This window comes from Camellia sinensis, chromosome 12, assembly GCF_055761805.1.
Source record: "Camellia sinensis isolate YWXY chromosome 12, ASM5576180v1, whole genome shotgun sequence".
NCBI lineage: Eukaryota > Viridiplantae > Streptophyta > Magnoliopsida > Ericales > Theaceae > Camellia > Camellia sinensis.
In genome coordinates this window covers 53,142,129-53,155,474 of record NC_138972.1, presented here as the reverse complement: position 1 = coordinate 53,155,474, position 13,346 = coordinate 53,142,129, and the positions used below count along the sequence as shown (strand labels likewise).

The 13,346-nt window shown below is 37.7% G+C and overlaps 1 protein-coding gene across 5 annotated transcripts in view; it reads right to left on the bottom strand.

Moving 5' to 3' along the window:
* Window positions 1–3,869: 3,869 nt before the first annotated feature.
* Window positions 3,870–13,346, bottom strand: part of LOC114273973 (DNA gyrase subunit B, chloroplastic/mitochondrial) — a 52,101-nt gene continuing 42,624 nt past the window's right edge. For 2 of the 5 annotated variants that reach the window (XM_082898602.1, XM_082898600.1), the window contains exons 15-22: window positions 9,212–9,279; window positions 7,887–8,000; window positions 7,694–7,810; window positions 7,510–7,563; window positions 7,319–7,424; window positions 5,841–5,971; window positions 5,008–5,081; window positions 3,870–4,135 (exon numbers count right to left, since the gene is read on the bottom strand). In XM_082898602.1, the coding sequence (XP_082754728.1) occupies window positions 5,013–5,081; window positions 5,841–5,971; window positions 7,319–7,424; window positions 7,510–7,563; window positions 7,694–7,810; window positions 7,887–8,000; window positions 9,212–9,279 (659 nt within the window). In that variant the 3' untranslated portion in view covers window positions 3,870–4,135; window positions 5,008–5,012. Of the gene's footprint in view, window positions 4,158–4,756; window positions 5,082–5,840; window positions 5,972–7,318; window positions 7,425–7,509; window positions 7,564–7,693; window positions 7,811–7,886; window positions 8,001–9,211; window positions 9,280–13,346 lie in introns of those variants that run through there. The other 3 variants (XM_082898601.1, XM_082898598.1, XM_082898599.1) reach the window with 2 other exon arrangements.

Here is a 13,346-nt window from a genome sequence, read left to right as displayed (position 1 = left end):
GTTTGGCATAGTAAATGAGGCTTGGTATTTGGAAGTTTGCTCCCCGAAGATCTTAGGTTCAACTCCCCTTTCTAACAAAACTCTTGGTACCACAAGCTGTAAGGAATAAATATGGGAAGACCAAACTTAGTTTAGTGTGCGCAAATACCTTATATATCCAAAAAAAAGTACAAACTGACCTAAGATATCCTACACACACAAAATAAATAAAATAAAATAAAATAAAAAGTTGAGACCAATTGAGTTAAATAATTAGATCTTTTAAGTTCTCAAAATATGCTTAAATTTGACTTATTTAATTAACGAGTCAATCTTAAACGAGTATTTAATAAGCTGAACACGAGTAAAAGTTGTTATAATGCATATAAACTAATCGAGTCGGGTAGTGAGTCGTTCAAATTTAGTTTAAAAACTTAATAAGTTTAAGATTGTGTTTAACTTTAACTTGTTTACATATCGAGCTGATTTTCAGTAACACGTTGAACACGAGGTAAACTAGAGTAGATTAGTTCCTTTAACATCTTTGACATCTAAACGATGTGGTATTTATGCACTTATCATTTGAAAATAAATATATAACTCTGATAATTTGTGAAATAAATACATAACTCATGTAATTTCCAAATGTCAACACATAAAATAAAGTATAAATGCTAAAGGCAAATTTTATCTCCCAGAAAAATAACGAAAATATGTATACTTTGCACAATGTTATTTATTTACTTTTTTAGTGGAGTAATGGTGTTGCATCTCAACAATGGTGTAACTGTTTTCTCACCAAAAAAAAAAACGGTGTAACTGTGCATAGAGGATGGGAAAATTCATTCGGTGTTGCTATATGTACCACTTAGTACTAAGTAGTGTACCAACACTAGTTATGACATTATTATTGACCTCACTTGTTGAATGTAAAAAAAGCTACATCTTACTCCACCTACCACTACCACCTACTACACACCTACCTACTCTACTCTTCTATATATAGGAATCATTGTAATCATTGTAAACATATTCAAATCAATCAATAATACATCAATAGATACATTATTCTCTGTATTTCTCTCTTTATACACAGAATTGAATACCGGCTAGCCATTACTTTCTCCATAGCTGAAAAGGGTTACCTCCTATTGTATCCATAATAGCCCCCTTGGTCTTGGAATCTCTCTCTCTCTCTCTCTCTCTCTCTCTCCTATCATACACAGATAAACACATTGTTTTTATTATCACTTCCTCTCACTCTCTCAAAAAATAATACTCCACCTCTCATGGACCCGACAGACCCCAGACTCATTATTATGCTCTCTACTCTCACCTTCTCTCTCTCTCCACTTTATCACATGGGTTTGTCTCTCTCTCTCTCCTCCGTTTGATTTTAAAATCAATTATTTTTATTTATTTTTTCCAAATCACTTTTAATCTTTTTTAAATACCCACTCTCCAATAATATATCTTTTGCAGGGGCACTAACCCCAACTTTATTTTGAAACAATCACACTAATGTTTTTCATAAAATCCATCTACAAATATTTTTTATCTATTTTCTTTATCCCTTGTTTTCTTTCATTTTATTTTTATTCTTAAACAAAACACTACCAAAACACACACACACACACACAAAAAAAAAAAAAAAAAAAAAAAACATTTTACAAACTTATCATTTCTTCATGTCGGGGATCAACCCCGATCACAATTTTACACCAAAAAAAAAAAAAAAAAAAAACAAACAAACAAACAAACAAAACCCAAACAACCACATCCACAGGCGGGATTTTTCTTCTCTAATCTGCCGCCGGTCTCTTCTTCTTGCCTCCGTCCTGAGCGGCCCTTGACGGTGTTGCCTCCGTGTTTCCCACGCCGCCGAGCCCGTTCACTCCCCCTTGCTCCTCCACCGCAGCATATGGTGGACCTCCAAATCGGAACATAACGGTGGCCTTCCGCTTCAGCTCCTTATTTTCCGCCTTTAGCACACTTATCTCTGCTCGCGCATCCTTATACATGCGCTGGAGCAGAGCCAGTTGGGCATTTAACTGTTGCACCTCATTTGTCCTACTCTGAAGCCGGTGCGACAAGTTTGTGACCGCAGTCATGGTCTCCACGCATGACTTCAATGTATACTGATTGGCCTCAATATCCGATTGCACTGCCATTCTTTGCTCCACAGACCGCATAGGAAAGTTCAACGGAGCAAAACCAGGGGTGCTTGGTTGAGGTTCAAGGGCCACCGCACCGGTTATCTCTCTTGTGGCCTCGTTGAGGTCGGGAAAGAGAGTGAGCAGATCACGAGAAGAAGAGGCCATGTTCTGGGTAGCTGGACGGGAAGACGAGGCCATGTTTTGGATTGCTGAGTGTTTCAGATGTTACAGAGTGTTTCAGGGTTTGCAGCTCTTAGAGAACAGCTCTCAGAGAACGAAGAGGTTTCAACTGGTTTGTTCTGCTTTCAAGCCTCAGGCTTCGCTTTGGTTTATATCGCCAATGCCGAAGAGGATGACACGACACTCTGTCGGTCACGTGCATCGTCACGTGTCCGGCGCCCCTTTTGATGGCTCGACGATTTCTGTCGGACACGACTTTTGATGCAGTGGGCGCGCCTTTTGAGGGCGCGACTTTTGAGGGGCTCGATATATATATCCATGTCTATATATTTGGGCAGCCTATATACACAATCATACAGTGTATTCTACATCGGTCCGACATGACCCCATAAACTATACCGACATTGATTCCGGTTAGCTTCTCCAACGGTCCGGCATGACCCCATAAACTGTCCCGACTTTGATTCCGGTTAGCTTCTACAACGGTCCGGCATGACCCCATAAACTGTCCCGACATTGATTCCGGTTAGCTCCTACAACGGTCTGACACAACCATACAGTGTCTTCACCAACAGTCTGACACGACCATACAGTGTCTCCTATCCTCTTTTATTTTATGTATTAGTCTATTTTCTTGTTTTGTTACTCTCTCTAAACTCAAGTTGGTTAGTTCCTATCCCTCTTGAGTTTGATGGGGGCTGTTGAATGTAAAAAAAAACTACATCTTACTCCACCTACCACTACCACCTACTACCACCTACTCCACCTACTACACACCTACCTACTCTACTCTTCTATATATAGGAATCATTGTAAACATATTCAAATCAATCAATAATACATCAATAGATACATTATTATCTGTATTTCTCTCTTTATACATTGAATTTAATATCACTCATTATACAAATTACAAATACCAAAAATTTCTTAAATTATGTCACATTATCATTGGTACACTAATTAGTACACTAATTGGTGCATATAGCATTATTCAAATCCATTTGATTTAAATGTAAAAAAATAATTACATAACATTTTAATATATTTTAAGAAAATAAATGATTACTTATTATAACAAATAAATTTAATTTTAAGTGTTAAAATTAAGTTATCAAAACCTCTAATTCGAAGGAAAACTTTTTGCCATACGTGACAATATATAATTCTACAATGCACTGATCAGTTTGACAATGGAGATGCTAACTCTCTCCTAATGTTAGTTGTAAGTCAGTGTAGGATCCATGTATGATTTCTAGTGTCCAACTGTCCCAATTCTAAAATCACAAAAAAAATCCTCCTCGAATTTTAGGAATTCTCTTCACCTTTGTAGACCCACCGCTCCAGTCTGCCGGTCACCAAGATCAAAGCCTTCCATGGATCACGAGCTGGAGTTTTCCAATGAAAGAAATACGAGAACATGACCTGCAACGTGACTTGGTTTGCTCGGGTGTGGAAGGATCAGGCTCATGGATCGGGTTAATTGAAGCTCCTTGTGTCAAGCAACAACACGAGTGCTAAACTGTGCACTAAACAAGAGAAGAAAAAGGACAATGAACAAAGAGCAACAGAAGACCCCATATTTTTTCACATTTTATTCTATATTTAACACTAAACATCTCTATCAAAGCACTAGTACAATCACTAAATTAACAAACGCTCAACACAAATAAATTTCAATTTTACGACTTTTGTCATGTAACACGCTGTACAAACAATTTCAACTTCTCCATTGGAGATTGTCTTGACTAATCAATTGAACCACAACACTGATCCATCATCATCAGTGAAGTCCTTAAATAGGAATCACCCATCATCTCCTACATCATCAATCAACAACCCCTGTAAAGTTGGTGAAGAAATTAATAGTGGAAGGAGAGCAGCTGACAACTAAGACAGTAAAATGGATATAATCCATATCAACATTAGTTGCACTTGAATCTAGAATTTGTACACAGATTTTTGGATTCACTTTTCCTTTCAAATTCAAGATCCAAACACAATATTAATTTTTGGGTTAAACTTGAGGGGCCTATACAGCCCACCACGAGTAACGTTTCGATGATTTGAACCGTTAATTTTGTAAAACTCTCAATGTTTAATATTCATGAAAAAAAATTAGTTCGATCCAATATTCATAACTTTTTCATTGTATTGTATTTGTCACTGAAAAATAGACGACAGATATATTCTTGAAATAGACCATTCATTTTTTTAGAAAAAAATACTATAAAATGAAAATGTTACAATTACCTGATCAGCCTAAATTTTTTCATAAATATTATACATTGAGAGCTCTACAAAATGAACGGTTCAAATTGTCGAAACGGGACTTGTGATGAGCCCTATAGGCCTCTCAAGTTCTCTAATGTTAAGATCTCAACATGAGAAATTTTTTCCTATTGCTAAATAATAAATATAACACACATAATCTCACAAGATATTGCAACTGGTGTTTTAGGAATGAGAATACAGAAATATAGCATGTATTCTTCAATACGTCCATAACATCACATACATGTTACCGGTACACCTTAAATGGACAAAATGCAATAAAGATGCATCCGCTTCACACAAAATTATAAAAATGTCTACATTTGATTGCCTCTTTCCCCTTGTGAAGCGTTTACACTTGATTGACCTCGTAAAATATACAGTGCAAACAATTTTCAACCTTTAGTTGATGATATACCCTGTTCAGATATCGAGGTGGTCAAGGTTGATCATGCCTGAAGATTTCTGAATAAGTTCCTTCCGCACATCCACCTAAAACAGAAATTACAGAAGATATTATTCTTTTATCTTTTTTACGAGTACAAGCACAAGCACAAATGATGGCTAAGTAAAATCCAAAAAGGTAAATGCATATATAAACAAGATTGATTTAGCATGGCAATTGAGAAGCTTAGTTACCTAGAATCTAAAATGATCACTTCTATGGAGGTTTTAGTTCGCTGTGCAGGCACTCATACAGGACCACATACCAGGCGAAAACACAAATCAAATGCCCTAAGGAGCCAAAAACATGCTACAGTATGTGTGCATGAACTTGACAGAATAATCTGCTCAAGTTTTTTAAACACATTGGCAAGAATGTTCTCTGGTGATTTCCCACACAATAAAGACCCAAGTCACTCTCTTCTATATTATATACATATGTAGGTACAAGCTCCGAGCTTGCAAAATTTCTGTCGCAAGCCATAATACCTAAGTTGCTTCAGAATATCATGACCAACTCCAACACAAGCTATAGTGCATCTACTAACCTTTTATGGGATAGAGTTTGTTTCATGTTTTCCTCTTGGGCTTTGGTCTCCTCTACTTTTAGGTTATACCATCCTTTTTTATTTCTAGGGATTGAAGGATGGCGTGTAGTGACATGTAATTTGTGATATTGTTTTTTTCTTTTTCGCTTTTTGGAGGACTTCTTGTCCTTCAACTCTCTTGTAATTCATTTTTTCTCTTTAACATTATTTCTCTTTTGTTTCCATTCAATATAAATAAATAATTAATGCATCTGCTTACCCGGGAACCCATAAGAGAGGAGAAAACAACATTCGCTTCTGCTGCATCCTCAACCACTAGTTGCTTTAGCAATCTTCTCTCTGGATCAAGTGTCGTCTCCCATAATTGTAAAGGCATCATCTCTCCTAAACCTGAGTTCCATTTATTTAAACATATAAAGTGAAAAACAAGTGGAAAGGATGGAACATGAATCTACTTCCAAAGCAAGTTCAATGAAAACAGTTCGGGATCACTAGAGGAAGACTAAACTTAGGAATGACATAATATCTTGCACGAGTTGAATGCTCAAATTAAAAAAGCATACAGAAGTTTGTGCCAGCCACAGAAAATGTGTCCCCACAAGGACAAGCACAGTGAACACATGAATCACATTTTTTTTTTTTTTGCAATTAAAAAATAAAATTTGGCATAAACAACCAAAATATGTTGCCACTTGAAAGAAATGAATTTGGAATCATGGACATTGCCCGTGAGAAATGGAACTCCAAATTAAAAAGGGTTTCCTCTTGAATCAACCCAATACAAGAACAGATGGAAGATGTGCATTCACGTCATGTCTTTGCTGTTCATGGATATTTCAAATTTTGGCATGAACCAAAAGACTCACGGAAATTATAGAGTTCTTGGAGCATACATGCGTTCCAATTGAATCAAATGACAGCTTGCTCAATAAAAAACTCTACATAGCTCTGAATTAAAGGCTATGTTACATGGACTCGGGTACGGGTGTCGGGTGCGGGTATGTATCTAGAGGTCGGACTCATCAAATCATAAATTTAAGGATACGCGGACTCGGCAAAAAAATGTCATATTTTTATATTTTTAATCTAATATGTGAGATAAAATGGTATTATATGTAACTTATAGTGTCAAAATGACATTTATAGCAATTATATAATAATATATACATATAATAATAGTGTTATATACAATTATATAAGAAGTATCCGTTGAAAAGTATCCGACACATATCCCATACCCTTGTCCGAGTGTCGGGTGTCCGACACGGGTATTTGATTTAATTTGAAGAGTCCATGTAACATAGATTAAAGGAAAATGGCTTCCATAAATTTGAAGTTTTATTTATTGGCATAATTGCTGGACACATCATCACAACATGAATAATGCTCCAATTATTGGACAAAATACCATCATCACACATTCTATTTCCCAATTTTGTTTTTTTTACTGAATGAAATGAAGCTGGAGTTAAATTAAGTAATTCTCTCAGCACTATTGACACTGTGAGCTGCAATGAAAGACACATGGAAAACTAATCTAACGTTAGGCTCAGAGAGCTCTTTCTTTGTGTACGACACTTGATACAATAGAGATCGTCTTACTTCAACTAAAATACACACAACCCACCACATTCAGAATATGCTGATGTGCACATCGGTGTAGATATATGGCATCCCTATTCCATTTCCTTCAAAACATGAAGTGGAGAACAAAGAATATCATACTTTTCATGTTACCTTTGAACCTCTGAATGCTATATGATGCATTTGGAGGGAACGAATTCTGTAGTCGTTTCAGATCTGCTTCGTCATAGCAATAATATGCTTGCTTTCCCCTTTCAACCTAATTATTTCAACAAAGAGAACTGAAAAATTATGGAAGTTACTATTCCAGAAGTCAGCTGAACCTATCAAATTTGAAGGCAAACCTTGTACAAAGGTGGGACACCAACATAAATGTATCCTTCATCAAATAAAGCCCTCTGCAAGGAATAAAAAAACTCCATAAACCAAAGTGTAACTGATTCCCCCCAAGCATTTACAGAATACCTTTAAAATTTCTACTCTTTTACGCACCAGTAAATGTAAACAAGGATTCTATCAATTACATACCTGATATCTAAAGAAAAATGTCAATAGTAATGTTCGGATATGAGCGCCATCTACATCAGCATCAGTCAAGATTATGATTTTATGATAACGGAGAGCCTCCTTTTTAAAATCTTCTCCCTGAAACCAGGAAATTTCAATCAATCAAATAGGTGAAACAGTTGACAAGAAATAAAATAGCATAAAATAAGTCAACCTTTACTCCAAGTCCCAAAGCTAGAATAAGATTTTGAATCTCTTCATTCTTGTACATTGCTGCTTCATCCCTTCTTTCAATGTTCAAAATTTTACCCCTTAAGGGAAGAACAGCCTGCATCAAGTCACCACAATCTTTCTACGGTGATTATTATTATACATTTCCTGAAGAATGTAGCAGTTAGGACATCTGATGATTGATAAAATTCAAAGTACAAAGTGGAGATATCTCCTGTAAATTCTATCAATTCAGAAAACCATCACCATTTCCATAAAGTGGGCCAGATCAATGTAACTGTAGCTACAGGAAAATATTATGCATGCAGGGCAGAGTGAACAACACAATAAAGAGAGGTAAACAACCAACCACAGGCTCAGCTTTTTGGAGCTCATTTGACAAACAAGAAGTGAATAAGGAGCAGAGCATCATTTTCCTAATAACTATCAACCCGAATGGATCTGATCTGTAATATATGTTACAGGACAAATTGATATAAGACCTAAAATAATGTTCTACACAAACACCTATGTTATAGGATTTAGGTAAGGTAAAGTTGAGTGTTGACAATTCCGTTTGACAAAACATGGGCCTTGTTGTCATTGGGATGTGTTGCAATGGGCTTGTAGACTAAGCTGAGTGTTTAAGAGTGTCAAGGCCAAAGAATCGGACCCAAAGATGGAAGTTATCACTCTGTCACGCTCTTAGGTATAATTGCATTGCATGTTTAATCAAATTAGGACACTTGACATACAAGTCGCATTAGATTTTGTCTACTTGCCTTAAGTCCTGTCTCATTTTGCATGAGTTTCTAAAAACAGGACTCTTGAAGGTATACTGAGGTCCCACCCAAATCTGCACATGAAGCGGGCTTGAGCAAGCTAGGCCAAAGTTGGCTTTTGCACTCCACTAGGTGCCCCTGCCAGATTTTGCCTCGAACAGAGGTGACTTGTAGGTTTCTGAAGACACGAGTCCACTCACTGAGTTTGTTTCTACCCTCACCCCACTTACTTAAGATTTGAACATTTTCTCTCCCTCTCTCTCTTGCTTTCTTTCTTGTTTCTCTGTTTGTCTAAAACGATCATCTTGTGCAGATATTAATCATATGCAACTTATTTCCAGAAAGTGCTGCCCAAGGAGCACCAAAGTTAAGCAACTCTAATTTTCAATAAACACTTATTTTACATGAAAGTAAATATAAATTAAAAGCAGATGCACAGTTTAGAAACAGAATTTACAATAATAGAGTATTAGAGTCCAAATGAAGCTATAACTATTGCTTGCAATGCTAGCTACTACCAAAAAAAAAAAAGGGTAAGAAATGTCACCTGGAAGCGCCTGTCACGACCTTGTTTTGTGCTACCACCGGCTGAATCTCCTTCAACAATAAATATTTCTGCCAAAGATTAAAATAATGACAAGTAAAAAATTCAAACCTGAGACAACATCTCACTTAAGTCATGAAGAAAACAGATCCAAAGTCAAGGGTGGGACTTTGTCAATTGTTAGGTATTAGAAAGTTAATATGTGAAATCACATACCGATCAAAAAATAAATAAAATGATAATCTGGGATAATTCAAGACCTGCTCATTGAATATTAAGATGAAGACATAGAATTTTGATTTTATTGGGGCAATGGATTGCAGTTAATTTTTGAGTAGTTCGACTATATTTTAACCATTTTCCATTTGCATGATTATTCAGAAATAACTGTAAAAGAAACTATTAGGCCAACAATGTTTTACGGGACAAATTATTAGACAACTAGAAAATATGTTAATAACTGAGTTTAGCTAAGATGAATATTCTTATATACATGTGGTAAGATGAAGAAAGACAGAATTAGAAATTAGTACATTTGTGACATGGTAGGAATAAAACCAATTCAAGATAGGTGAGAGAACATATTAAAATGGTTTGATCATGTACAACGGACACCAGTAGTAGATGCAATGGTAAGGAAGAGTTTTGACTCTTCTACCTTTCTTCCTCTGTTTGTTTGAGGACTTCTTGTCCTCTCTCATTCTTCTTTTTTAATAAAATTCTTTGTTGCTACTCCAAAAAAAAAAAAAAAAATGATGGTAGGAAGAGTGTAAACGAAAATGTTAAGCGCAAAGGAAGACTTGAACAATATTTTACACAATATTTACACAATCATCTACAAAAATGCCCTCAAAATTGAATTTCAAAAAAACATGGATTTTGAGGTTGAAAACTGGCCAGATGTAGAATAACTATTAAAATAGAATGAAAATTGTATTAATGTCTAAACCTGTTAGAATTTCCCATCTTTACCTTCACCTACTCCACTACACACTCCACTTCACCTACCTCCACTTCACCACACACTCCACTTCACCTAACCCAACCTAACCCACTATCACCTCCACTACACCTACTACCACATTTTCTTCTATATATAGATTGTATAGCAATTGTAATTAATCAATCTTGTAATATATCAATATATCAATCAATAATAATACATACAATTTATTCTTTCTCTTTCTCTATACATTATTTCTTACATGGTATCAGAGCTGGTTTAAAACCTAGTATTTTCGCTTCCCCGGCGGGCGGCAACCTCACCTTAGCCGCCCGCCGGACCTCAACCTATTCCGCTGATAAAATCAACAAAGATTTGTGCAACTGTAGTCACGTGTGAGGCTGATGGAGAAGAATTCTTCACCTCATATGACGAGACAGTCTGGAACTGGAAACACTGCAACATTCTGCTCTGGAATTCTGCAGCAGCTAGATTATAGCTTGGTTGAGTGCCAAGCTTTGGTTCTTCCACCCACTCTTGAACTTGCCCAGCAAAGTGTGAAGGTTCATGCTTGTGTTGGAGGGACTAGTGTGCGCGAAGATCAGCGCATTCTCTCCAGTGGGGTTCATGTTGTTGTTGGTACTCCTGGTCGTGTGTTTGACATGTTGCGGAGACAATCACTTCGCCCTGTTTACATCAAAATGTTTGTCTTGGATGAAGCTGATGAAATGCTGTCACGAGGTTTTTAAAAATCAGATCTATGATATTTTCCAGTTGCTGCCACCCAAAATCCAGGTTGGGGTGTTCTCAGTTGCTGCCACCCAAAATCCAGGTTGGGGTGTTCTCTGCCACAATGCCACCAGAGGCTATTGAAATCACCAGGAAATTCATGAATAAGCCTGGAAAGAGAAAAAACTCATGCTAGGATTTGCGAAGTGATTCGCTGCAGGAATTTTGGCTTTGGATGAAACCCTTACCATACTCCACTCATTCTCTCCAACTGTTCTAACTTTTTATTTTTATTATTATTATTATTATATCAAATAATCAATGCACTCATGTTCCCCACTAACAGTGTCCACTTTTGACCCAAACCATTTTCAATCCATCATTTCTCCTTCACCTTTTGCACCCCACTCACCGACTCTCTCTCCACTTTATCACATGGGTTTGTCCCTCTCTCTTCTCCATTTGATTTCAAAAATCACTTATTTTTATTTATTTTTTCCAAGTCACTTTTCCTCTTTTTTAAATACCCCACTTTATTTTGAAACAATCGCACTGATGTTTTTCATATAATCCATCTATAAATATTTTTTTATCTATTTTCTTTCTCCCTTGTTTTCTTTCATTTTATTTTTATTTTTTCAACAAAACACTCCCAAAAAAAAAAAAAAAAAAAAAAAAAAAAAAAAAAAACAACAACAACAACAACATTTTACAAACTTGTCATTTCTTCATGCCGGGGATCAACCCCGATCAGCATTTTACACCATAAAAAAAAATAAAAAATAAAAATAAAAATAAAAAAACACAAAACAAAACAAAACACAACCAACACAAATCGGAACAGTGGGATTTTTCTTCTCGCCTATTCTGCCGGTCTTTTCTTCTTGCCACCGTCTTGGGCGGCCCTTGCCGGTGTTGCCTCCGTGTTTCCTTGTCCACCGAGCACGTTCACTCCCCCATACTCCTCCACTGCAGCATATGGAGGACCTCCAAATCGGAACATCACGGTGGCCTTCCGCTTCAGCTCCTTATTTTCTGTCTTTAGCACACTTATCTCTGCTCGCGCATCCTTATACATGCGTTGGAGCAGAGCCAGCTGGGAGTTTAACTGTTGCACCTCATTTGTCCTGCTCTGCAGCCGGTGCGACAAGTTTGTGACCGCCGTCATGGTTTCCACACATGACTTCAGAGTATACTGATTGGCCTCAATATCAGTTTGCACCGCCATTTTTTGCTCCACCGACCGCATCGGAAAGTTCAATGGAGCAAAACCAGAGGTGTTTGGTTGAGGTTCACTGGCCATCGCACCAGTTATTTCTCTTGTGGACTCGTTCAGTTCTGGAAAGAGCGTGAGCAGACCACGGGAAGAGGAGGCCATGTTCTGGGTAGCTGGACGGGAAGAAGAGGCCATGTTGCTGAGTGTTTCAGAGACGGGTTGGTTACAGAGTATTACAGAGTTTCTCAGCAAAGGAAGAGTTTGTTTCAGAGGTTTTTCGCAGCTTTTCTCTGCCTCAGCCTCAGCCTCCGTCTTATAGCCGAGGCAGCCACGCGCATCGCGCGCCTCTTGCCACCAGCCGACAAACGGGCACGCCAACCAAGACACTCACGTGCCTCGCCATCATGTCCGGCACACCTTTTGATAAATTGGGCACGCCTTTTGATGGCACGCCTTTTGAAAAATTGGGCGCACCTTTTGAGGGTGTGACTTTTTTAATGGGTCCGACAAGACTCTGTAAACTGTCCCGACATTGATTCCGGTTAGCTCCTTTATGGGTCCGACAAGACTCTGTAAACTGTCCCGACATAGATTCCGGTTAGTTTCTACAAGGGTCCGACAAGACTCTGTAAACTGTCCCGACATAGATTCCGGTTAGTTTCTACAAGGGTCCGACAAGACTCTGTAAACTGTCCCGACATTGATTCCGGTTAGTTTCTACAAGGGTCCGACAAGACTCTGTAAACTGTCCCGACATTGATTCCGGTTAGTTTCTACAAGGGTCCAGCAAGACTCCGTAAACTGTCACAACAACTGTCACCACATTGTCTGCTACAACGGTCCGACATGACCCCATAAACTGTCTTCTACAACGGTCCGACATGACCCCATAAACTGTCTTCTACAGCGGTCTGACACCGCCATCCAGTGTCCTCTACACCATTATGACACCACCATACCGTGTCCTCTACAACGGTCTGACACGACCATACAGTGTCTCCTATCCTTTTTTATTTTTATGTATTTTCTTGTTTTGTTACTCTCTCCAAACTCAAGTTGGTTAGTTTCTCTCCTCCTTGAGTTTGCGGGGAGCTGTTAGAATTTCCCATCTTTACCTTCACCTACTCCACTACACACTCCACTTCACCTACCTCCACTTCACCACACACTCCACTTCACCTAACCCAACCTAACCCACTATCACCTCCACTACACCTACTACCACATTTTCTTCTATATATAGATTGTAT